The sequence below is a fragment of the Larus michahellis genome, chromosome 10 (genome assembly GCF_964199755.1).
Source record: "Larus michahellis chromosome 10, bLarMic1.1, whole genome shotgun sequence".
Classification (NCBI taxonomy): domain Eukaryota; kingdom Metazoa; phylum Chordata; class Aves; order Charadriiformes; family Laridae; genus Larus; species Larus michahellis.
In genome coordinates, this window is record NC_133905.1 from 20,217,966 (window position 1) to 20,240,969 (window position 23,004).

General features: G+C 40.0%; 1 protein-coding gene across 4 annotated transcripts in view; it reads left to right on the forward strand.

Annotated features, from left to right (window-relative positions):
* Nucleotides 1-23,004, forward strand: part of IPPK (inositol-pentakisphosphate 2-kinase) — a 59,770-nt gene that overhangs the window by 20,730 nt on the left and 16,036 nt on the right. The window contains exons 1-3 of one of the 4 annotated variants that reach the window (XM_074603283.1): nucleotides 7,196-7,250; nucleotides 7,494-7,727; nucleotides 19,213-19,260. Coding sequence is in view for 1 of the 4 variants with exons in the window: in XM_074603282.1 (XP_074459383.1) it covers nucleotides 5,394-5,474; nucleotides 19,213-19,260 (129 nt within the window). In the remaining 3 variants the exon portion in view is untranslated. Of the gene's footprint in view, nucleotides 1-5,295; nucleotides 5,475-7,195; nucleotides 7,251-7,493; nucleotides 7,728-14,570; nucleotides 14,668-19,212; nucleotides 19,261-23,004 lie in introns of those variants that run through there. The other 3 variants (XM_074603282.1, XM_074603285.1, XM_074603284.1) reach the window with 3 other exon arrangements.

Sequence of the window (23,004 nt, forward strand, 5' to 3'; positions counted from 1 at the left end):
GAAATATCTGTTCATTCTGTGCTTTTTCTTCTTCCCTTGAAAGGGCCCCCACATGTTCATCCTGCTAGGAGGTTCTGCAGCTAAAAGTACAGTTTTATAAGCAGCTTAATCTGTTTTGAGAATGAGCTAGCAACAAAAGGGCTAATCCTGCATTCCCTACTGCTTTGGGTTGTGTTCCCATTCCTTCTTTTTCTCTTTTAACGATGGCTGGAGGACCTGTGTGGCGATGCAATGTGGCATACTGGTTTGCTGAGTCAACTAAAGAATGTACACGGGGCGGGGGGGATGGGGGGAAGAAGAGGGGCAAAATTCCCCCCTCACCCCCCCCACCCCGGAGAAAACCTGACCATTTGTTTGATGAGTAATCTCCTCTAACATGCCACATGAGCGTAAACATGCTGAGGGCAACTTGAAGAGAGGGCATAGGAATTTATGGCCAGATTTGAAAAGGAGAATAAGATTGCCCTTTTGAGATAGGATAGTATTTACATTGGCTTCTCTGCTTGTGAAACTGTGTTATACCTGTGTTTATGTATTGGAGATGACAAATAATTTGAGGTTTAAAATTTGAGAAAACGTCTCTTGAAAAAAAAGGTTCTGTTTATTGATTTCAATTGTGATGGTTCCAGTAAACTGGGTTCTTAAAAGGCAGCTGGTCCAGGGAGCGTTTATTTTGTATGCTGCCATTTGAATTCAGAGATCACTCCAAAAATATTAGCACTGCAGTCAATAGTATGGTGTGTACGAATTTAAGGAATTACAACTTTTAAAGTATTTGATAGCTGTCGGGAACATAAATATGCATTTCTCATTAAGCATACAAAAGAAACTGCTGCTACCATCCCCAGATATTGTTATCCAGCTCAGTGTTTCCGGTTATAAACTGAAACGTAATGTGTGACCAGTTTACGTCAATTTGTAATTTATTTCTGGAGACCTTGTACTTGGTGAACTATAAGTTTTAAATGAGAAGGTTTTGTGGTTTTTCAGAAGTGTATTGCCAAACGATGGCAGTTACGGTGAAAGACACGGATTAATACACGTGTTCTCTTCCCTATTTAAAGATGGTCACATAGGGCTTGTGTAAAAAGAAGTTTAAGATGTGCTCTCCTTTTACCATTAACAAGTCCAAGGACTAAACACAAGGTTAGGGTATGTTTGTGATATCAGACAATAAGGCGTTTTCCCAGGGGCAGTTATATGTTGCAAGAGAGTATTTGATCATGAGTGAATAGTATAACATTAACAGTAAAGTATCTGCAATAAGAAGTGTTAACCTGTCCTGAAAGCAGCCAGAATTATTGCTTCTATGTGACTTCTGACCAGGTGACTGAGTTTACTCTGGTAGTTTGCTTTGACCTCTTTATGGAAAGAGCTTTTTGGTTTCCAGTTGCTGGTATGTCACTTAATACAAAGCAAGACCTAAAAGCTCTTTATCCCTTCATCTTTCCTTCCTTGCCCACAGGATTAAAGGCTGTAAGAACAGACTTTAAGGAGGTGCTTAGATGGGGTTGGTCTTGTTCCATTCTACTTTAATACCCTGTCAAAGCTACTAGGATTTCACCATAACATTCTGCTTTAAAGACCTCCTACAGTTTCTAATTTGATCATCTTTTCCATATTTCTCTTACTGGGCCTAAAAATTTACCATGACGCTCTTTCGGTTGGTTTTCTGGGTCGTGCCCCTCGTCCCCCCAGTAATTAGTTGTATTTTTTCTCAATAAATGTTCAGGACTCCTGTGCATGGAAAACACTATTTAATGATCTTATCTATCTGTAAAAATATTGTCTGTCTTGGTAATTCTTCGGAGCTGTAAATACTGTACAGAGAAGTTGTTATTTATGCTCTGTGTTTGTAACTTCATTTCCTCCCTCATCAGACTGCATGTAGCAATTAAATCTCTTAGTAGGCGTAATGTCTGTTTATTCACATCTGCAGTTATTGATGGCTGGGTAGGTTTGTGCAAGCTCTTGTCTGTTAACCATGTATATGTGGCTCTATCTCCATTGACCTTAAGTCGCCTTTCTCGTTACTTGCAGTCCTATTCCTGAAGCCATTGACTTGCTTAGTTTCTAAAATACTTTATTGTGGTTCAAAGTACCACATAGGCTTTCTAAAAAATCCATTAAATAACACACTCCAGTCCTACTCTAATCTCTTTTTCCTTCGTTGGGTCAGTGTTTCTCAGTCAGTCTGAGAGGGTGAAATGACAGTTGGAGCATGAGATTTCCTGCATTTCTAGTGTGGGTATGAAACTACACAGATAAACCAGGGATTCAAAAAAAAGCTATGGCATGGAACGCTGGTATCATCCTGATAACAGAAAAAAGGCAAAGCTTTAAAATTTTAATGAGGTGCGAGTTAAATAAGTACACTCCATTTTTAATGGTCTGAGTACTATAAAAACATAAAACTGTCAGATAGTCTTATTTAAACACAATTGCATCTTTTGAAAACTGAAAATGGTACAGTAGTTTAAGAAAAATAGTAATAGCATTTTGTGGCACAATTTCATTGTAATACTATCATGTCCATTCAATATTCTTCAACTTGCTGCCTTAAATTTGTGATTTTTAAACCTAATTTCTCCAGGCAGACATTCCTAGGTTCCAGGATAGGGTATTTAGTGTCATGCTTATTCTTTTCATAAAGAACAAAATACCCTCTCCTTTATAGAAGCCTTTCATTTTAGAAATGTGGAGAACAAAGATGTAGTTATTATCATAAAAATTCTTCTCATAAGCTTACAAGACCTGTGTATTATTAGTATCCAATTTTATCATGAGTCTCAGGTAAGGCTATTTTTGCCTCAGATCTGGATTTAACAAACTTTTTATAGCCATCAGAATATTAAAAAGAAATACTTGCCTGATTTTTTAATTATTGTTTATTATTGTTGTTGTTGTTTGTCTTCTTCATGTAAAGAGACAGGATGGCTATTTTCTCATTATTAGTTGCAAATCTGTTTGGCAATAGCCTTATGTATTTTACTAGCTTATTCTTAATGTCATATGATCTGTGATCTTGAGCCATTTTATCTTTTATTTGAGAATATCTGCACAGATGGGTATAGTGTACCCACTGATTTTAAATCTATAGATTATTTACCTTAAATTTTTTTCTTTTTGCATCCCCAACACTAAAGAGTCCCAAGAAATGGGAGTTGTGACATAAAGCATAGCCACCCAGTGCGGGACCCAGAGAAGCAGAAATTTATTTCGGGCCTGTGGGGCTCTCCTGACTCCTTCACGTGAAATCTACAAAGAAATGGTGAGGGGATGAAGTGGGAGCTCTAGAACTGAAGGTGTCATTACCCTACACATTCCTGATGCGGTTTTAAACTAGCTTATTTACGTACTAAAATACCACAGAACACCTGGTCATCTACTGAGATCCTCAGATGGAATCTAAAGGTCACTGAGCTCTGTGCTAGCAGTCCTCATGGTAGCTAATTAAAACCAGTCCAGGTATGTCTACGCAAGCTGTTGTTACCCCACAGGACATAGCCATGTTAGAGGAATTCCAGTTAAGGAACACTTCAACGTCATTAATGGCACAAAAGCCGAAGGTATTTGAGTTCAAGCACACTGTATGTAACACCTGAAATGAGTAATATTTAAAAACTGATAAAGTAGAGAGAAATAATACGTTAATAGGCTTTTGTCCCTCTAGCTTCCAAGTCTTACTAATGTGTTTTCAGCGGTGCCCAAGTAGTAGTTCTGCACCTTGGAACACCAGAGGGGCAGTGACCTACTCAAGAGAGGGGCTGCACCGCAGCTCAGGTGTTGTCAGAGTGCTTACCTTTGCACTTAGAACCTCTACTTTATTTCTTTCCTCCGTAGATATACGTTTTTCAGAAGTATGAAAGAATAGTAAACGAATCAACTTGCTAGAGTTCCTTTTAAAATAGAGACAGGTTAGTTCTGCCATTGCAAGACAATATATTGATATTATTTGCTCTTGGATTTTTCATTGTAAGCCTAGTAAGTGTCCACATACCATTTCTCTGAAGTACAGTTAATTTTTAATTCAAGTATCATAAATATCACAATCTTACCCACAGTCCTGAGTAGAACTCCTTTATAACACTTGTGGTAAGTCAGGATAGTATGGTAAATTATTGTATGTTTTATACACCCATTTGTTGTTACACAACATAAAGAAACTTTGCAAACAAAGAAGCTGACAGAAACATACTTTAAACATCCCTTTGTCATTATTTTTGACTCTATTAAATGTCCAAAGGAGCAGGGATCCACATTTCCTTTTTCATGTAGGCACATATATATGTTAAACCAAAAGGAAAAGTTAAGTGCTTATCAATCAGTATTTTGGCAAAAAGAACGTATAAATTATTTAATCCCCATTTTTTTGAAAAGTTCAAGGGAAATTAGATTATAAATGATTTAAGTTACAGCACCACATGCATTTAAAAAACGCATCAATGACTCATTGGCAGATTTATGCAGGTTTTATTTTCAGCCTTCTAGGTGCATCTTCTCTCTCCTTTAAAAATAAAAAGGTGTTGTTTTCTTTGCTTTGGCTTTTTTTTTTTTTTTTAAGACTGTAAGAGTCGAATTTGGCTACTGTCCAAATCATGCAAACGTTCATTATTCAGAAGAAAACTCGCTGTGTTGGTGTGGCTGCTGCCACGGGGTGCTGTGTGAGGGAGAAAGGAGAAGAGAACAGGGGGGTTCAGGGAGCCCTTAATGGTAACTGTAAGATGATAATTCAAGGATAAGCTTTGCTGTTTGTAGTCAAAACTCGTAGTGATAAAATTGACCGGGTTGAGGGCTCTATAAATTTAATCCTCTATTTGTGATAGGGAATTTGGGTATTTAGAGAAGCTGTCTTAAATTTACTGCACATTATATATGTTGCATATTCATGTATGTGTGTGAAACTATAACGGTGAGGAAAACAGCTTAATGTTTTAATAATCTTTTTTTAAGAACATTACCTATCTTTCCATAGTTATGCTTTAACATCTCAATCAGGTATTCTGAAGACCTGGGCTATTGAAGCACAAAGTTATTCGGAGACACAGTGACTGCAGGAGAAAACGTGAAAGTTGCAGCTCTTTTATTTATTTATAATATATATATAAAAAAAAATGTCTGTAACCTTAACACTAGCCTGGCAGGACAAGGCACTTTCCCCACTCACCTCCTGCCCCGCTCAATGATGGCGGCGGCCGGCGCTGCCCGCCTCTAAGATGGCGGCCGGGCGCGCGCGCGGCGGTGCCGCCCCTGCGGGCGGAGGGCGGGACTTCCTGCGGCGGGGCCCGTGGCGCGCGCAGCCGCGATGGCGGAGGCGTGATAGCGGCGGGGGCCGGCGGCAGGCACCGTCCCCACAGGGTGCGGCGGCAGCGGCGGGCCGGGCCGGGCCGGGCATGGAAGTGGAGAAGATGGATGAGAATGAATGGAAGTACCACGGGGAAGGCAACCAGAGCCTCGTCGTCTCCCACTGCCAGGTGGAGATGGGGTGGGGGGGAACGGCCGGCGGCGCGCGGGTGCCCCTCCCCCGCCCCGCCGGGCCCGCGTGAGGGGGCGCCGCCCGCCCGTGCGCTCACTCAGGGCCGGGGCCTCCTCAGGCCGGGCCGGCGGGAGTGGGGTCCCCGGCGGGCCGGGCCGGGCCGGCCCCGGTGGGGCTTCCCAGGTGCTGGGGCCTCGCCCGCGGCGGGAGCGGCCGCCCGGGCCCGCCGCTCTCCCTCCCGAAGTCACGTTCCCTTCCAGCCGGCCGGGTAGTCGTGCCCGTCCCCGGGGAGAGATGGGCGGGCGGTCTCCGCGGTTCTCCCTCACGGCTGGTGCGGGTTCGGGCGCGGGAGTAGTGGGAGGGAAGGCAGCTGATGAGTAGACAGCTGTCGTCTGGGGACGGGAGGTGTGAGGAAAAGCACTAAAAATTTCCCGTTTCTGTCGTAATGCGTGTGTATCTGTGACAGTAAAAGGAAATTTGGAGAAGAAACATTTTTCCTTTTGTCGCTATGTCTCTCTCGATACGGGAGTTTGAACACTTGGTGCAGTGCTGAACTCCAGAACACAATGTCGGATCCTGGCGTGGCCACAGACTCCGTGAACAGGCTGGTCATTTCACCTCCCTGCTTCGATCTGACCTTTGGGTTGTTTTTTTTTTGGTTGGATTTGTTTTGTTTTGTTTTAAATTAAGAAAAAAAAAAAAGGTAAAATAGGTTCAGTACTTTGGCGAGCAGTAACGATTAAATGAATGTAAATCCAGTCAAGCAGATCCCATGTCAGTTTAAAAAGCATGTGATGTGCTTATTTGACTGCTGTCACTCTGTTCTTGCCCTGTTTGTACGTATATTATTTACTTAGTACGCTGGGATCTGTATTTTAAATGTACCTGTCCCCTGAAGAAGCTTATTCTTCTTCTAAAGAGTACTTGTGGCTATTGTCTTATACATTTATTTGGATTTCAGTTTAAGTTCTAGTATGGATTTGCCACAGAATGTTCTTGATGCTTCACAGATCTAAAACTCGTAAAGCCAAAATGATAAAATGTAGGCTTTATGTGGGGAAAAAAAAAATCTACAGCAAGAGCTGAATCGTGAAAACCGTATTTTTATTTTCTAATAATGTCTAAATGAATGACTGAAAATACTGGATTCTTTTGATGTCTCTTTTCTGGATTGTAAGTACAAACTAGATGTAAAAAATGTTAACAAATAGCAAGTCTGAGAAAATGCTGGAAATGTTAAGGTGCTCTCCAGACTTTAGGAGGGGCGCTTCTGTGGCTCTCGTTTCTTCTTTCTTTATATAAAATATTTTTTAAAATATATTTTTGATACAAGAGAAAAATGCATGATTTTGTTTCCTGTCTAAATGTTAGCTTTGAAAAAGACAGTTTAAAAAATACTCTGTCACTGCATTATAGGGATCATAATATGTAAAGGATTGGTAACAATATAATTGTGATATCTTTAAACACGCGGAAAGTGAGGAAGTCTGCCAGAGATTCAGAATAGTTGCTGAGTGCGTCAGTTCTCTTTTTAACAAGATGCTAAAACTTTAATATAGAGTAAAAGCAAAATAGATATGGTTTTTCCTTTATAGACAGCTTTGAACGAGCAAAGCTTGCGTCTTAGAGCTCTGTGTCTGCTGATGTCAAACTTGTAAAATTGGAGCATGTAAAATATTGTTTAGATGCTAATTGTTACTTTGTGCCTCTTACAAACAGGACATACTTGCATGATTAATCATCGTTCTTGTGATCTGATGTCAGTCATTCTCAGGTTTGTGTGAACAGAACAGCAGCATAACTAAGCGAATTTCATTTTACTGCCCTTGCTTCACTCTGTATCCCTTCAGTTCGTGGTTTTTGTGTATAAACGCGAGCGGGGGGGACAGCAATTTGATTGTGGCGAGGGATCCATGAATGGGTGTTCAGACAAAAGTGCCAGGGTTTTAAGTGACAGGCCAGGGTGGAACCGCGTGTATGTGCTCATTGTTTCCGTGTTTTCCCTTTTGATGTGTAGTGGTATTTTGGAATGTGGGGAGGAAGCTGGTCCCTACCTCTGTAGGTCCGAACCTCTCTTCCTTGCTGCTTCTGGAAGATCTGAAAGTTTTAAAAAACAAATAGCAACAAAAAGATTAATCCCCGTCCTTCTGGAGAAGAGGACATGGGCCGCTTTGCCCTTTATGAAGTAGGATCCAGGGAGTTTTGTTTCAGCTCCTGCCCTCTGGACCGCTCTTTGAAGCACTGATAACAGGTACTGTGCGAGTTCATATATGAAGCACAGGGTGTTTGGGCTGGGGTGCGCAGGCAGCCTGGATGGACGCTCTCATTCTTGGTTCTGTGCAGTGTGGCTGGGTTGAGGGTGAAGAGTCAGAGGAAGAAGGTGTGCATTGTCAGTTCACGGTGCTCTCGTGTGTTTAAGGCTATGCTTATTTCTTTGGTTTGCTCCATTCCCTGTATCTTTGCCTTTAAGACGTGAATGTAATGCACTGTTAATCCAGAATTAGCACAGTACCAAAATTAAAAACTTGGTCATAGAAAAGTCACATGCCCAACAAATAGCTCTGCTAGTGATGAGCTGATAAGCCCTAGATGCAGGCAACATGCAAGCGTTTTTTCCTGTGCCTTTGAATGGTGGCACATAGACAAAGGTTTGTCTGACAGTCGGATGTGAGCATTCTGTGTAACATGCTCTGTTGTTTCAGTTGCAGTGTTGTAAAGTACTGCTTGATGTGCTCTTTCCTCTTACTGGTTATTAATCCTGCAGATTGCAATAGTGGCAAGAGTCTCCCCGTGTGCCTGCGCTCCTGCAGCCTGTGGAACAGCGCACTGAAATGAGTGGCTGAAATCACTGCAAGTGCATCTCTGTTCCGTATTCATGCAGTTAAGAAGAGAGGACTTAGGCAGGGCATGCTCTAGTCATCACGGCTCTTCTTACAGTGATAGTTTTACAGAGTTACTTTAATTAGTTCTCCAGCATTTAGAAAGTGATCTGATGAACAAAGATGGAATGCTTGCCGAGCATTTCCAGTCACCATTGTTATCTCTGGAGCTGCCTACTTACCTGCTTGCTTGCTTGCTGCATACTCAAACTTCTGCTTTCATGGGTTTTTAAAGTTTCAGTTCTAATGAATCTAAAATTCTGGAAGGCGTACAATATTATGGTACAAATTTCTCTGTTGATAAAATTTTTCCTGTTGTTTTTGATTGCAGCTGTGATTAAATTAATCCAAATTGAAAGAAAATTATGGTCAAAAAGCCTTTGTATAGTCTTGCAGCCTGCTGAAATGCTTCTACTAGATAACAAACAAAGACAGCTTTTCTACCTTATTGATTTCAGTGAGAAATGCAACTGGCAACGTCATTTGGTTCCTGAAGACAGTGCTTGAGACATCCAGAAAGATCAGTCTGAAGTACACAGAAACTGCAAATTCATTCAGGCAGTGTCTGTGTGATCCTTGTCCATTGGTTGCAATTTTGAATATTTGATTGAATCATAGTATCCTTTTCAAATAACTTACTTGCCACCCATCACACCATACAGGGAATGGTCTGTCTGTCTCAGAGATGCATAAGGTGCTGCGGTACAGGTACAGCTCTACAAAACCCAAACCAAGCACTGTCACAGGCAGCCAGGCAGTTTAGAAAGGATGCTTCTTACTCCCTGCGTTTTTATTGCACTGTTCCTCCTTCGGCATCAAATTCGGCTTATGATTTAAAAAGAGGTCTAAGCCATGCCTTCCGTCCTCCTCTCTACAGTAGAGAGGGTTCAGAGGAACTGCTCTAGAACCATGCCTTCCCTCTAGAACCATGCCTTCCCTCTAGAACCATGCCTTCCCTCTAGAACCATGCCTTCCCTCTAGAACCATGCCTTCCCTCTAGAACCATGCCTTCCCTCTAGAACCATGCCTTCCCTCCTCCTGTCTACAGTAGAGAGCGTTCAGAGGAACTGCTCTAGAACAGTTATCTTCTTGTAAGCTATTAGTTCTTTCTGTGGTGGAGATACCTAATTTTTCAGAAGTGAGCTGGAAATCCTCATTTGTAGTTCTGCATTTTAATCAGTTGTTTGGCCTTACAGAGACACTTAACACTCCGTTTCAAAAGGCATCAGGAAATATTTGTAGAAAGTAGCATAAGCAACTCTAGAAACAACGACTTGTATTTCCTTTTACTGTTGAAACATATACTTGCAATCTCTGGTTTTTGCTTTATGAGATAAAGTATGTCCGTTCCTCCTGTGCATCACTGCAGTTGATTTCTACTTATTTTTATTTTTCGCATGTTGGGATATTACGGTAACCAAATGCTTTGTTTTAAAATATGTTTGAACATTAAGCTTGCATTTCAGGGTGACTAGTGGGAGGTGGTACAAGAAAAATGGAGAGTTTTTTTTTCCCAGCTTGTTTTTTTACTTGATGAGATGGTCTAGAGGAAACTTGGTTTGTGCTTGCAAAAGGTTGTGGTTTGTATCTTCAGATGCCTCGATTGTTAGTAGTAATCTAATTCTTGTCTTGGAGCACTTGCAGGTGTAAGAGATAACCTTGGGGTTTAGTATGGGACTTAATTAGTAAATACATAAACCATCTCCAGAGCATATGTGAACTTAAGAAATAGAAAAGGGGGGGAGGGTAGATGGAGAAGGTAAATGAAGCAGAGCTAAGGAGTCTGGGTGAGGGAGTCCAGTCAGATAATCAGACTCTCAGAAGATTCCCAAAGTTGGTGCCTGTAGTAGGTGAATAATATCTGGCTCTTCTCTGTGAAGTGTTTTTTTTTTCTGTTTGGTTCCCCCCTGCTTTGAGAGTTATGGGTAAAGATGGAGCATGTCACAGTGCAGCTTTCTCGTGCATCCTTCCTGATCCTTGTTCTGGCTTTGTAGGGGACTGCAGAGAGCAGAGGTTGCTAGGAGGGAGGGGTATCTTGTGTTTTAACGGTAGTCATTGATTTGGCTGTATCTGTAGCTGCTTCTGTTGACAGCTGCATTATGATGGCTGCAAAGTGTGTGCAGAAAGACACTTTCTGCATATGGGGGAGATGGTTTTGGTTTTTGAAATAAAATTATTATACTTATGAGGGGCCGTTTTATTTCAAGTCAGGCTAGATAACTGTTCCTAGTAGTGCTTTTGCAATATGAAATAGTTTTCCTGTGGTTGGTTGTTTTGTTTTTAAGAATAATGACAGATTTTTCTTACTGGAAAATTTTGTCGTAATAAACTTACAATCTTATTAATGGTCCTCTCTCAAAGTATGTTTAGACACAGAGTTTTTTGCTGAAAGAGTGAAAAGTTTATAGGCAGAATTACTAGCTACCTGCAGCTTTCCTACTTGGTCTTGTTTGGCAGAAAGGGAGCAATGCTTGATTGTTAATTGCTGTCTTGTTGAGAGAATCTTCTTAAGGCACTTTTTCTGATGATATAGTTTTGTACAAGTTCAAAAACCTGTGTCCTCTTTCCTCCATTGTTTTTCTATGTGGAGTTGGCTGAATCTGTTTTGTCCTATTGAAATTCGTATAAGTAAACTATTGCTCCCAAAACTTCCAGGTCGTTCCTGAAAAATTCCAGATCCCTGACTATAAAGCAGATTTTGTTCATTCGGGTTCTGTTTGGTTTTTGGTTTTTTTTTTCTTAATGTCTGTGGAATAGTGAATTAACATCTATGAATGCCTTGATTTCAAGGGAATACAGAACAGGCTGCTGATTCCTGTATTAAAGAGTCTTCAGGTAGGGGAGAAACCTAGTTTCTAGGAAAACCAGTTGTTCTTCCTTGTGTATATAAATACAATAGCTTACTAATAATGGCCTCTCTGAATATTTCTCAGATTTAAAATATGGCCAAGTTATAGTGTTTTGGTTCTCTCACAGTAAGAAATTATCAGAGAAGGTAAGGTGCAACTTGTCAAAATAAAATTCAATAAATACTAATGGGAAAGACATGCTTTTGGTAAGACTTGACTTTATACATTTTTGTATCCTTGAGGAGATTCTTTAAATCCCAAACCTATGCTAATTCTAATTTCTGTTGGATTTCATGCTCTGGATGTATCCAAAAGATTCACCGAGGCTGTGTGATGAAATATAGGGAGGGGTTTTGCGTCTGGTTCTGTAGAATTTTCTGGAGGAAGCAAAACTTAACAGGTGAATGAGTTGGACCAAGATTCCAGCATGAACTTTTATGGGGATTAAGGGCCATTCAAACTTCTGCTTTTTTTGCTAGTTTGTAGTGGATTTCTTTCACTTGGTTTCTCCAGCCTTTTGTTCTTTTGGGGGTATGCTTATCTAAACACTGTCTAGCAAAACTCCCACACCTGCACACCCTTTGCCTACTTATAAAAAGGACAAGAAACAGATTGATGACCAAACATAATATATTGCTTTGTTTGTTATTTCCTAGCTTTAATTGGTTTTAAATTAAAAAAATATTTATTTATTTATTGTAAGCAAGTAGAGGGGCTTCTGCCCAAATTTATTGAAGCAAGCAGCTATAAAAGCCAGTTGGAAAGCCAAGTATATTATCAGGGTGATGTCATCAGCAGAAAAGAAAGGAAGAGATGTCTGCCTCGCTGTAAACAACGATTAAGTTTTTAGGAACAAGAGGCAATCACCAGTTTGAGTTGGAATTCTGGATCCTTTGTGGCACCTGTATGAAACTGCATGTTTTCCTTGTGTTAACCTTGGGTAACTGGTATTTAAATACGTGTCTATGGTCACTGGAGAAAAAAGAAGACGGTTTTGTATTTGTATTTGGTTCTTTAGCTAAACTGGTATAATTGCGATTGTAGATGTCATAACTAATTGGACTAACTCTACTTGAGTACAATCTACAAAGCTTTTACTATAAATGAAGAATTAAAAGTTGGAAGCACTTCCAGTTCTGTGGATTAGCTGCAAAGCTTTTTTTGACCCCCCCAAAAGTCAACAGCTTGAGTCAACAACTATATAGAATTTTAATTCTCTTCTATATTGGGATTTCAATTCCATATTGCACTAGTGTAGTTAAATTTACTTTTTCCTTGGCTTTACCAGGTTTCTGCACTGAAAGGATGCTCTGAAGGCAGAGCAGTTCAAGTACTGTTTTTCATAAAGTGAAAGGGAAGGTGGCACTGGGTAGCAGGGCTGAACGTAGAGAGGAGAAAGAACAGAAAGGCAGCAATTAAAACTTTTCTTACCATTTTAGTGCCTTAGGTTTCTGTAGATGCAGGTGAGAAAAATAGTATGTGTGTGGAAGGAGATGGGAGACGGAAATACTGCAAATCTTAGGTCTATCACTCCAGCGTAATGCAACAGTGATACTTCCACTGTAGCAGCAGTACCAGCACTCTCTTCTTCTCCCCCCAGAATACTTTTTTTCAGAGGTGTTGCCTTATTTTGCTAATAATAGGGTGTTGGAGCAGACTTGTTTTCTGGTAACTTTTTTTGTAAATTCAAACTCTGCTTTATGCCTGTGGTGGTTTTTTTTTTTTTCTTGAGTGACTTTTGAGGGTGCTGAATGCAGTGAAGACGTAAAACGAATCCCAGTTTTTCAGACAAGCTCAGGAGGTAGCTAGCCTCGATTAAAAATGGGTCTTGTTTTTTCTGTTTTGGTTCTGTGCTAGCTCAAACTCAAATGAGTTTCTTTTTGCAGTTGATGAAATCAAGTTGTTAACTTAAAAACTTTTTTTTTTAATTTTCCTAACTGTGGTAAATGAAGTGATGGTGGAGTTCATAAGACTACTCTTTGCCTTTTCTGTGCTGCACGTGTCCATATGTCTTCCCTCAGTCGACGGCAGTACTGGGTTGGTTGCTTCAGTGGAATTAATTTGTCTGACCCATAAACTATATAGGAGTGCTCAGTCTAATAGCCTGTTTCAGTCACTCCTTTGGTTCTTTCCTCCTTCCCAGCCTTTCAGTGGGTCTTTTCTTTGCCTCAGTGTACTATTTCTGAGATATGCAATAACCACGTTCTGACCTGGTTTTGTTCAGGAGGAAAGAGACACTGCATTCGATTGCACAGAGTTGCCCAACACTTGCTTAGGTGTCTTCTAGCTGAGACGTTCAGGATGCTTGGAATTATTAACTTGTTCTGACTCTCCATTTTATTACGTAACTTCATTCCAATCCCTCTTACTATTTTGACTTTTTATTTCCTCCCCTCCCTATTAATATTTTCCTGAAACGCCTTGTTTCCCCAACATATCAGAAGCTGATGAGGCAGCGTAATGCTGGGAAGTATATGTTGCCGATAGGCTGAGGTTTAGAACAGTTTAAAGGAAGGAGGCTTGGTACGTGTCTTAATGTTCTTGTTGGTTTAACTCACCTATTTGACAGATGGATGAAGTATTTGATACACGGTTCATTGTTAAGGACCAGTTTTTTTTCTTGTTTGTTTTTAATAGCTAGGATGTCAGGGACATCTACCATGTTACGCAGACTGTAGTAATGTATGCTGAGGGCTGGGCATCAATAGGTTTATTCATTCTGTTCTCCGTCTGGTACGCGCTTCCACCTAGCACCCGTGGGTGTATTGCTTGATGTCATTTCAGGTACTGTGATTGGGTGGCTTAGCTGAAGGGCAAACATTTCTTTCTCACTCATGGCTACTGCAATCATAAAATTCCCCTGGAATTGGTACCATCTGCATATTGCAAGGTTATACAAAGCTAAGCTATGAAGTGAAACCTGAGTTAGTGCTTAACTATCATGGGAATCCAGATCATAAGCAAACAGGAAAAAAAAGGTGGAATGAGTACCTGAAGTCTGATGCAAGCCATGAGCTCTATGCTAAAGAAAGCAAGTATCGTGGTGATGTTTGCTTCCAAATAAAGGTGTCAAGCCAGGTGCTATGCCAGAAACTCTTTATCCATGTAAAGAAATAAAAAGATTGTTCTTAAAGGACTTCTATGCTAAATAAAAGAGTATTGTTCTGATTTTTTGAATGCTTCCTTGCACTTTGTGTGAGCAATTGCTAAACTTCCTCTACACTGGCAGGAAATGTAGCTTTCCTCACTTTGTTTTGTGTGATCTTATCCAGCTTATACAGAACAAAACTGTGTTGGAAAACAACACTTGTATACAATATTACTATGTGTACTTCATTCAAAAGCTGCAAAATTTTCCAGTGCTTAGCTTGTTTTCTTCTCCCACATCTCTTCACCTTGCACAGCACACTGACACTGTGGATGAGGAGAACTTTAAAAATGTCTTGTGTTGAGTATCATAAAGGTAAGCTTTGATTGAAGTGCCTGGGCAGTGTGGTGGGCATGTTTTTACTGAGTTTTATTAGTTCTCAGAAGGAACTCTCCTCTGTGCAGCTGTCTTTTATGAGATATCAAGATGACACCTCTTTGTACATTTGCCTTCTTCAGAGAAGTTGCATTTTCTGAATAGAAAACCGTTGTGTTCTGCTTAAATCCCTCAAGCTAGAGTTGGAATTGGAGGGGTTGTGGAAGGTAAATTTGGAATAAAAAATGTCAGAATAATTTTTTTAGTTGGCGTATACTGCATGCAGCTCCAATGTGCTACTGCAAAAATAGCTTGATACCAGCAATATAGTTCCGTAGTTCATATTTAGTACTACTGAAACTGTCATTAATTAGTATTTGCACATCACTACGTTCAAGTAGGGCTTGAGTAGCAGTTTGGTGTAATTTAACTCCTCTCCCTCCCTTTAATTGAAAACTAGATAGAATGCACTTTTTGTAGGTGCCATTGCTGTACACTGTCATAAATCCACTACAATTAGGTTGGGTTGAATAACTCCAATGGCAGTAGAAGGTTTGGCATACTTAAAGCTGTGTTCACTAAGTTGTCGATAGCTCTTTAGCTTCATCAAAAGACAATGAATTAAACAACCAGTTTTTACTGTATAAAGAAATTCAAGAGCCTTTTCACGCACCATTCTGTCTAAAAATAGTCAACTTCATATCTTCATCTCCCTAGTCGGTAGTTGGTGGTGGTGTGTATAGTTGGTGGCAACAAATAGTACAGTAATAATTGTAGGGAAAGATTTGTTACCAGTCTTTGAGAGTGTTTTCCCTCATGTTGTGTATGATTGGAAGCTCATGACATTTCTATGGACAACTTTAAAACAAATGTGGGTTTTCTTGTTCTGCTTGTTTATCACGTGCCTTTTCAAAATAAATGTATTGACAACATAGTAGACAGGTGAGTAGCTTTGTGATGTAAAATTGCGTACAGTGCTTACAAAAATACCAGTGAGTTTTCAGATACCATAATTTATGAGATGTTGTGGAGTGAGGGAGATGAGGGGAGTAGGAAGAGGGGTGGATTTCCTTTTGGGACTTAAAAAGTTGCTTCCCAGAGTGCCTTGGTTTCTACCAGTAGATCATACATATATGAATGCAAGTTGGTAATAAACTAGGTAAGACTCTTTTCTAGTTATACTGGGCAGTTGCAGAACTAGATGTTAAAGTAACACTTTGCCTCTGGACAAAGCCACTTAATTTATACTGTTCAGAATAATGATAGAGTAATAACAAAGGGCATGAACCTGCTTATTTGGAAAAACAGAAGCTGAAGTGTACCTTTCTGTACTTCTAAATAATTTTACTAGCTTTTGAGCTTTTTTTTTTTTTTATACAAATTTTCCTATTTTTTTCACTGGCACCGGCTCTTTAAGCAGATTTTGCTAATAATGTAGCAAGAGACAGAAACCTGAAAAAACCCTCAGTGATACATATGAGGTTTTTCTCTAAAGGGGAATATCAAAATTATAGATTTGCCCCAAGTGTGTTTAACTTGTGAAGATGCTCCAGTTCAGGAGGCCTGCATGGTAGCTTTATCTTACGACAATGAAGTTTAGAAGACATTTAGGAAAAATAAAAGGCTAACATCAAACACTAAGCTGTAAAGAAAAAAATGTAAGCTTTTATCCTGGTTTCATAATGCTGCTGCCTAATCCAAAGTACCTGGATTGATGCCCAGTCATATTTTGGCCTAACTAGCAAGGATTACTTTCTTTTTGGATTTCACTAGGTAAGATTAAAATAATAGCTGTAGTGACTGTTTTGGAGAAGAAAAAATTCTTGCAGATAACCTTCTTGGGGATTAAGACCAGCAAACTATTTTTTCCCAAGGTACATTAAGGCAGGAGTTGTGTGTAGGCATCGGTGTGTTTCTGTGATGCCAGTGACTTCTTTGAGTACGTTTTTGCCCCTCTCCCACTTTTCTCCTTATTGGCACCCATTAACTCTAAGCTATGATTTAACCCAAACAATTGTTTCATGATAAGGGTGCTAAAGAAGTGTTTGCCTTTCTTGGTGGGACCTTAAGCTTAAGACTGGAGTCTCAAAATGCTGGGGCTTGAGATAGTGCTTCTCCAGAACGTAGGCTCCCCGTTGCGTCATCTCGGTGGTCGAGTGGCTGTGAATGTGTTTTGAGAGAGAGAGTTTCGGTATCCTTGTTGCTAGAATTTGTTTTGAGTTTTCTGTAAAAATTGGAAATGGTTTTTGTGTAGCCCTAGTATGGTCCTGGATGTCTGTTATCTGTTACCAAACTGCAGTACTCTCATGTGAGAGTTGCACTTAAATTCTTTATTTGGAAAGTAAGAGCAGTAGTGTTTGATTTTTTTGTTGTTGTTGGTTTTTTCTTTTTTTTTTTTTTGCCTTTTGAACATACTTGCAGAGAAAGAGCCGCTGGCTTAAAAAAACCAAACTGTAATCAGAATTCCTTTCAATTGACTGTTTTTCTAGCTTGTCTTGCTTCTTCAAAAGATGTGAAGCCTATTAATGTTTCATGTGTTACATCTGCTTACGTCCGTGCATTGTTTCTTTTTTTTCTCTGCTTGATTTTACAGCCTGGGGTTTTTTTTCATCTTTTTGTATGGCACTGTTTTCCAATTAACTAAACACTTTGATGGTGATAGTGCATTGATGGAAGTGGTGTTCAGCAGTGAAAGGGCTTAGACAGGCGCATGTAGAGAATGAAATTTCAGGAGCATTAGGATCTAGCTGATCTGATTCTCAAAGAAATCTGTTCTCTTCTGGATTTGGGCCATTCATTTGCATGCAGATAAGCGTGTTGCATCTTTGATGTTCAATCTGTAAATATAAAAAAATCTAAGGCATTTAAGATAACTGACAAAAAAAACCTCACGGTAACAACCACCTACAATATTTCCAAGTAAAGAATCAGTCAAGTGAATCAGTAATGCAATAGCATGAAAAATGTGACCAGTATTTTCAGTGACAATAATTCTGAAGCAGGTGGCATCTTTGACATCCGATGGGTTAACCTTTGTACTGTGGCAGTATATTTGTGTTACCGTGTGTTGAACTGCATAAAGGGATAGATCTAGATGAAACCTTCTGCCTGAAGAATAAAAAAGGTGTATTTTTGGTGTGTGGTTTTTATGTGTGTTTGTTTTTTGCTCTGATCATCTAATAGCCTTCCTAAGGCACAGTGTGGGTTGACTGGTTGAAGTGCATCTGTGACTGAAAAGTTTTGTTTGAACTTTGCTCTGTTTCCTTGTGACATCTTTAGAGAAGCAGTGTGTTCTGCTTTTGCCATATATAGTTTTGGTCATTTTATCCTGGCATGCCTCTTCTGAAATTATTTGTTAATGAACAAATATTGTAGTGAGTCCTGTGAGAGCAATTGGATTTTCCAGAGCAGTTGTTGGGAGCTTGTTGGCTGGGAACTGATTAATAGATAAACATCTACAATACCCTTGAAATACTACAGAATCAAGTTACTGAATTGATGATCAGATCTCTTAATCACTGATCCACTTGTTTGTGAATATTTAAAGCAAGGGATCCAAACAGTTGAAACACCCTAAAAATAACACACTGCATACACAGAGCATACAGGCTCATCAGACCTGAGCTCTGTTATCCACGTGTAGGTCATACTGGGAGAAAGAGTTGTCACCTAGCAGTCTCATCAAATTCTATCATTATAATTAGCGTTCAGTTTATCTAGGTGGTTGTTGTTGTAACACTCGTGCTGTTAAGATCTTGCAGGACAAGTTGAATCAAAATTCAGCGAACGGCCCTTTTACCTGGGAGTGTTTTCCAGATGTAGGTGAACTATGAGATTTATACTGGCTTGAGACTTTTTAGATATTGAAGGGGCTGTTTCTGGGTTTCACTAGCAGCATCTGAATCCGGATCTTGTTTTCTTAGTATTTTGGATTACACATTGTCATCTGTTTTGCTTTTTTCCTCCTGCTCTTGCTCTACATGTTAGTAATTAAAGATAACTGCAGTGCTCTCCCACTCAGCACTGTCCAGAGGCAGCTTTCAGCCCTGAAATATGGAATATACCTGGTGCTGTTGTGCTATGGGAGTTTTTTTAATGGCAAGTCATTTGGTAGGGAAAAAGCTTAGATTCCATAAACCTGAAGTGTAACTATGACATTTTGTCTGCATTATCTTTGTCAGGGAGTCAGAGTGTTAGTACTTTTTTGGTAGATATAGAATGGAATGTAGTCCTTTTTGGTGTGTCTAGGAAAGGTTCAGATGGAGACACTGAGTGACTAAGAGGTAAGTCCAGAAAACAGCTGTTTGCCTCTACCAGCTGTGGTGCCCAATTGTTTTTATCCAACCGATGGCACATCTGGTAACAGACGTTGATGTATTTGCTTTCAAGTTAAGTGAAATAACCATCTAAAATGGCTATTTTGCTTTGTTCCCACCTCTTAATTTCTCAGGTGAGGTAGATTGGGGAATCAGACAATTGTGCTACTCAGAAATTGTGATACACTTAAATGCTAATGAAATCGTATTCTTTCCTATCTTTCTTCAGCGCTGCGTGGTGCTGCGGTTTTTGAAGTCCCCCCCAAACCAGAATAAGGTAAGATTCAACGGGTGCTGTTGATAAAGTCCCCCAGGTAAGCTAATAAAAACCAGTCTGAGGAGAAACAGGAAACCAGTGAAAGAAAAACCAGTGACTGATAGGAGTAAGAATAAGGGGATGCTTTGAAATGTGCCTGTGTTTCAGGAGTTTTGGCAACAGGAGGAAATTTGAGGTTGTCTTACGTTACTAAGATCGTGTGACTGCTGATATCAAAGCCTTTAAGTGGGACAGATTGCAAGGCTGCAGTGTGTAGAAGGTGTGGCTTTCTGTAAGGATAGCTGTGGCAACGGAGGAAGCATTAATGTTGTGTATCAATGTAGGAGGGTGTGCTGATGCTGAGGAAGAAATTACAGTTTTATTGACTTGTTAGGTGGGACAGAAGAGGAGCAGCACAGCACTGGCGTTATGATAAAAGTCTGCTGTTGACTACCCATGCAGTAGCTAAAAGCCATGAAACTTGGACAGAGATGGGAAATTTTCACAGAATAGCCTTTGTCAGTGAGCGATTTTAGTGTCCTGTCTCTTGCAAAAAGAACATGGTGGGACACAGTCTACCAGTTTCTTGGACTGTGGCAGAAGGTTTTTCTGCTCGAGAAGGAACTGAAGCAAGTTACCTTAGATTTAACAAGGGTAAAAAATGATCAAGAATCAAAGGTGGAGGGTGAAAGTGAAGTGTCAACACAGCGCTCCAAGGGGAAAAAAAGGGAGCACAACGATTGGGAGGTTTAAATTCTGCCATTTCCTCAACCTTGTTAGTAGTCTTTAGGGTGTGTTACCTGAAAGACAGAGGGAATGCCTTGAGTTACGGCAGCTTCTGAGCCATGGCTTTGTAAGATTCAGTGGCAGACTGTTCCGATGAGGAAAAAAATATAAAAGGCATTATGGCTATACTGAGAGCTGGGGGAAGTGCTTAACTGTAGGAAAAAGAAACAAGGATGAATGTAAAGTCAATGTATAGGAAGGGTGTTTTGCTTTAAATTGGGAAGATGCATGCAGAATGCATCGTTTAACAAGGGATAAGAGAGATCTTTCTAAAGTAGATCAGAGGAAGGTAAAACCCATGACCACAGTGTGCGTACAAGTTATTTGATGGCCTTTCTGTTACTATTTTACTTGAAAAAAGGTCTGGTGAAACTAAAGCGTGATTCAAGTAAGTTTTTGATCTGCTTATAGTGGCAGGATTTAAAAAATGTATCCCGTGCTTCTGTAGTAGTCCAAGACAACGATGTTTAGAGCTTTTACGAGAACAGGGAAGAACCCAGTGAACTGGAAGAAGGGAAAACAGTGCCTGTCTCCATTTTTAATATAGCAGAGGAGAATTAGACCACAAGTTTAAGTAAAAAGGTAGTCTATTCTATTACCATTCATTTAAGAAAACAAAACACTGAATACCACCACCTTTTTTTCCTATTTTTTAAAGTACAAAGAGATTGTTGCATAGTAATTGTTTTTAAAAAATTGACAAAGTACGATGAAGTTGCAAAGAAAGCCAGGAAGTGACTTTTCACAGTTACCCACCACAGCGTTGAAGTCGATAATACCTCCGTAGATTGCTTTTGCATGCATATAGTTTTTTGGATTAGGATAGTGAAACACAAGAAAAAAATCTCTTGGGCATGACGTTCTGTTACTGTTGAAACGCTGGTCAGGTTATTGAATGTGTTTTTCCCTGCGTAATCAGATTAGTAAAATTGCTCAGAAGCATAGTGATGGATGGCAGTAGGTGTTCCTGTGGGCTGTAGCTGATGAAGCACCAAGAGTTTGCTTTTTAGAAACTGTTGTCAAAAATTCCATTCAGAGTTGCCCCAGACAGACATGCTTCTCTTCTTACCTGTCGTAACAGCAAAAAGGCTATTTATGGATGCGTGCAGCGGTGGAGCGTAGCTCTGAAAGCGTTTTAAACAGCACACTACCAGAACAAACCCTGTTACCTGTAGAAGTGTTACATTTTGAGGAGAGTTGGCTTCTGGCCAGCTTTAGCATTCTGCGTTTGCCTTGCATTGTGATTGTGTGCACTTTGTGATACACGATTCCTTTTGGCTTTGCTCTCTAAATAGAAGATTATGTAATTTGAATATATTTAATTATTCTGGTGATTGGTTTTTTTTTTTAAAGGTTGGCTTTTTCTTGGAGCAGAATGGAAGACTAAGTATTTTATCTTCAGATCTGTAAACAAGTCCTGGAGACTTGGAGTTTTGGGACAAACTTGGACGTAGCAACATGACAGCTGTAGGGCAGAAAATGCTTTTTAGGTGTAATCTGTGTTCCTGACTAGTGCAAGATGAGTAAGCATATAAAGTGTTACATATCTGTGCATGACATTGTAGCTCATCCAATGTAAACAACTCTGAAAAAAGCAGTTGAAGCAAAATATTTTCTAGTAAGACGCATACATAAATTCACATGTGGACAAATGCATCTCAGTCTCTTCTGCTTAACTCCTTTGGATACGGCAAAGAAGTTCTGCTTTGTATTTATAGTGCTTGGTTATGAATCTGGGACTAGTTAATCTGGCAGTTAAACAAGGTGGTGTTACTGCAAATTGTAATGCTGCTGTTACAATTCAGGGGTTTAATGAAGAATAGTCATAGAGTAACTCTGGGGCTTGCATTTCTTGAGTAGAAGTCAAGTGTCAGGACTTGTGGAATGATTCTATGATTTTAATTGCACATTGCTGATTTTAGTATATGAGTCTTCTGCATGAACGAGATGTTTGCCATTTTGTTGTATAAAACCTATTTGATGAGTTTTAGTGTTTTGCTAAATGAGCTGGCAGTAATGACAGGTCCTTCAAAAGTTTTTCATCTTTGTGGTTTTTAATGTTGAAAGGGGATGCTCCAGTAGCCTGTTAGTTGTTTTTTGTTTCTTGTTTGGAATATATCAAATATACTTGCTCTTAAAAGGAGGTGAGCAGGTGTCACAAGCTTTATTTGTAATTTTAAAGTTGTATTGATCTTTTTCACTGGTGAGTCTTTCCTTGTACTAGTAGCAGCAGTGAATGTCCTGTTTATTCAAAATCTTATTTCCTGACAAGTGCGTGTATACATATATGTTTAAAAGAAAAAAAAAAAAAAAGCCTGTGGGTACTGTGTACATCAGCAAACCAGGCCAGAATAATCTGGAAGTGGGAATTAGTTGAGATTTCTGTTACTGTGTGAGATGATGTAACATTTCTTCTCGCCATTCAGAATTTGTATAAGTTAAAGAAAGGGTTGTCATTAAAAGGGCAGAAATCTGTACAGAAATTAAAGTTTCTGTCATAGTATGTGCTCAGAATTGCTGTTCCCCGCTTCACCAGGTGAGGAAGTTACTTACTATAACTGTTTTAAATTGCTGGGGGGTGTTCCCCTCTGCAAAGCAACTTCTTCCCCAGCCTGGAACAAATGACACTTAAGGGAAGATGGACACAGTGCGTTTGCGGTCTGCTCAGGGTGAGAGTAGAGGGGTGGGGAGCGGGGCTTTCCCCAGCCGAGCTCTCCTCTGGTCGAGCAGTGTGAAGGAGCTCAGGCAGCCGGCAGTCACCTCCCATGGACCTCGGAGTGTTCAGCACTGGCGATGGGGGCACTGGCCTTCCTAGGAAGCACGGACTGAGCACTGCTGCTGTAAAATATCCTTTTGCCATACCCATGTGGGTGGCCTGCTCACACATCTTGTTGCCTATTAATTATTTTTTCTTAAATACACTTCTCTAGACCAAATGACTGCAATTGAGAAAGTTATTCAGGCATCATAGCATGTGTT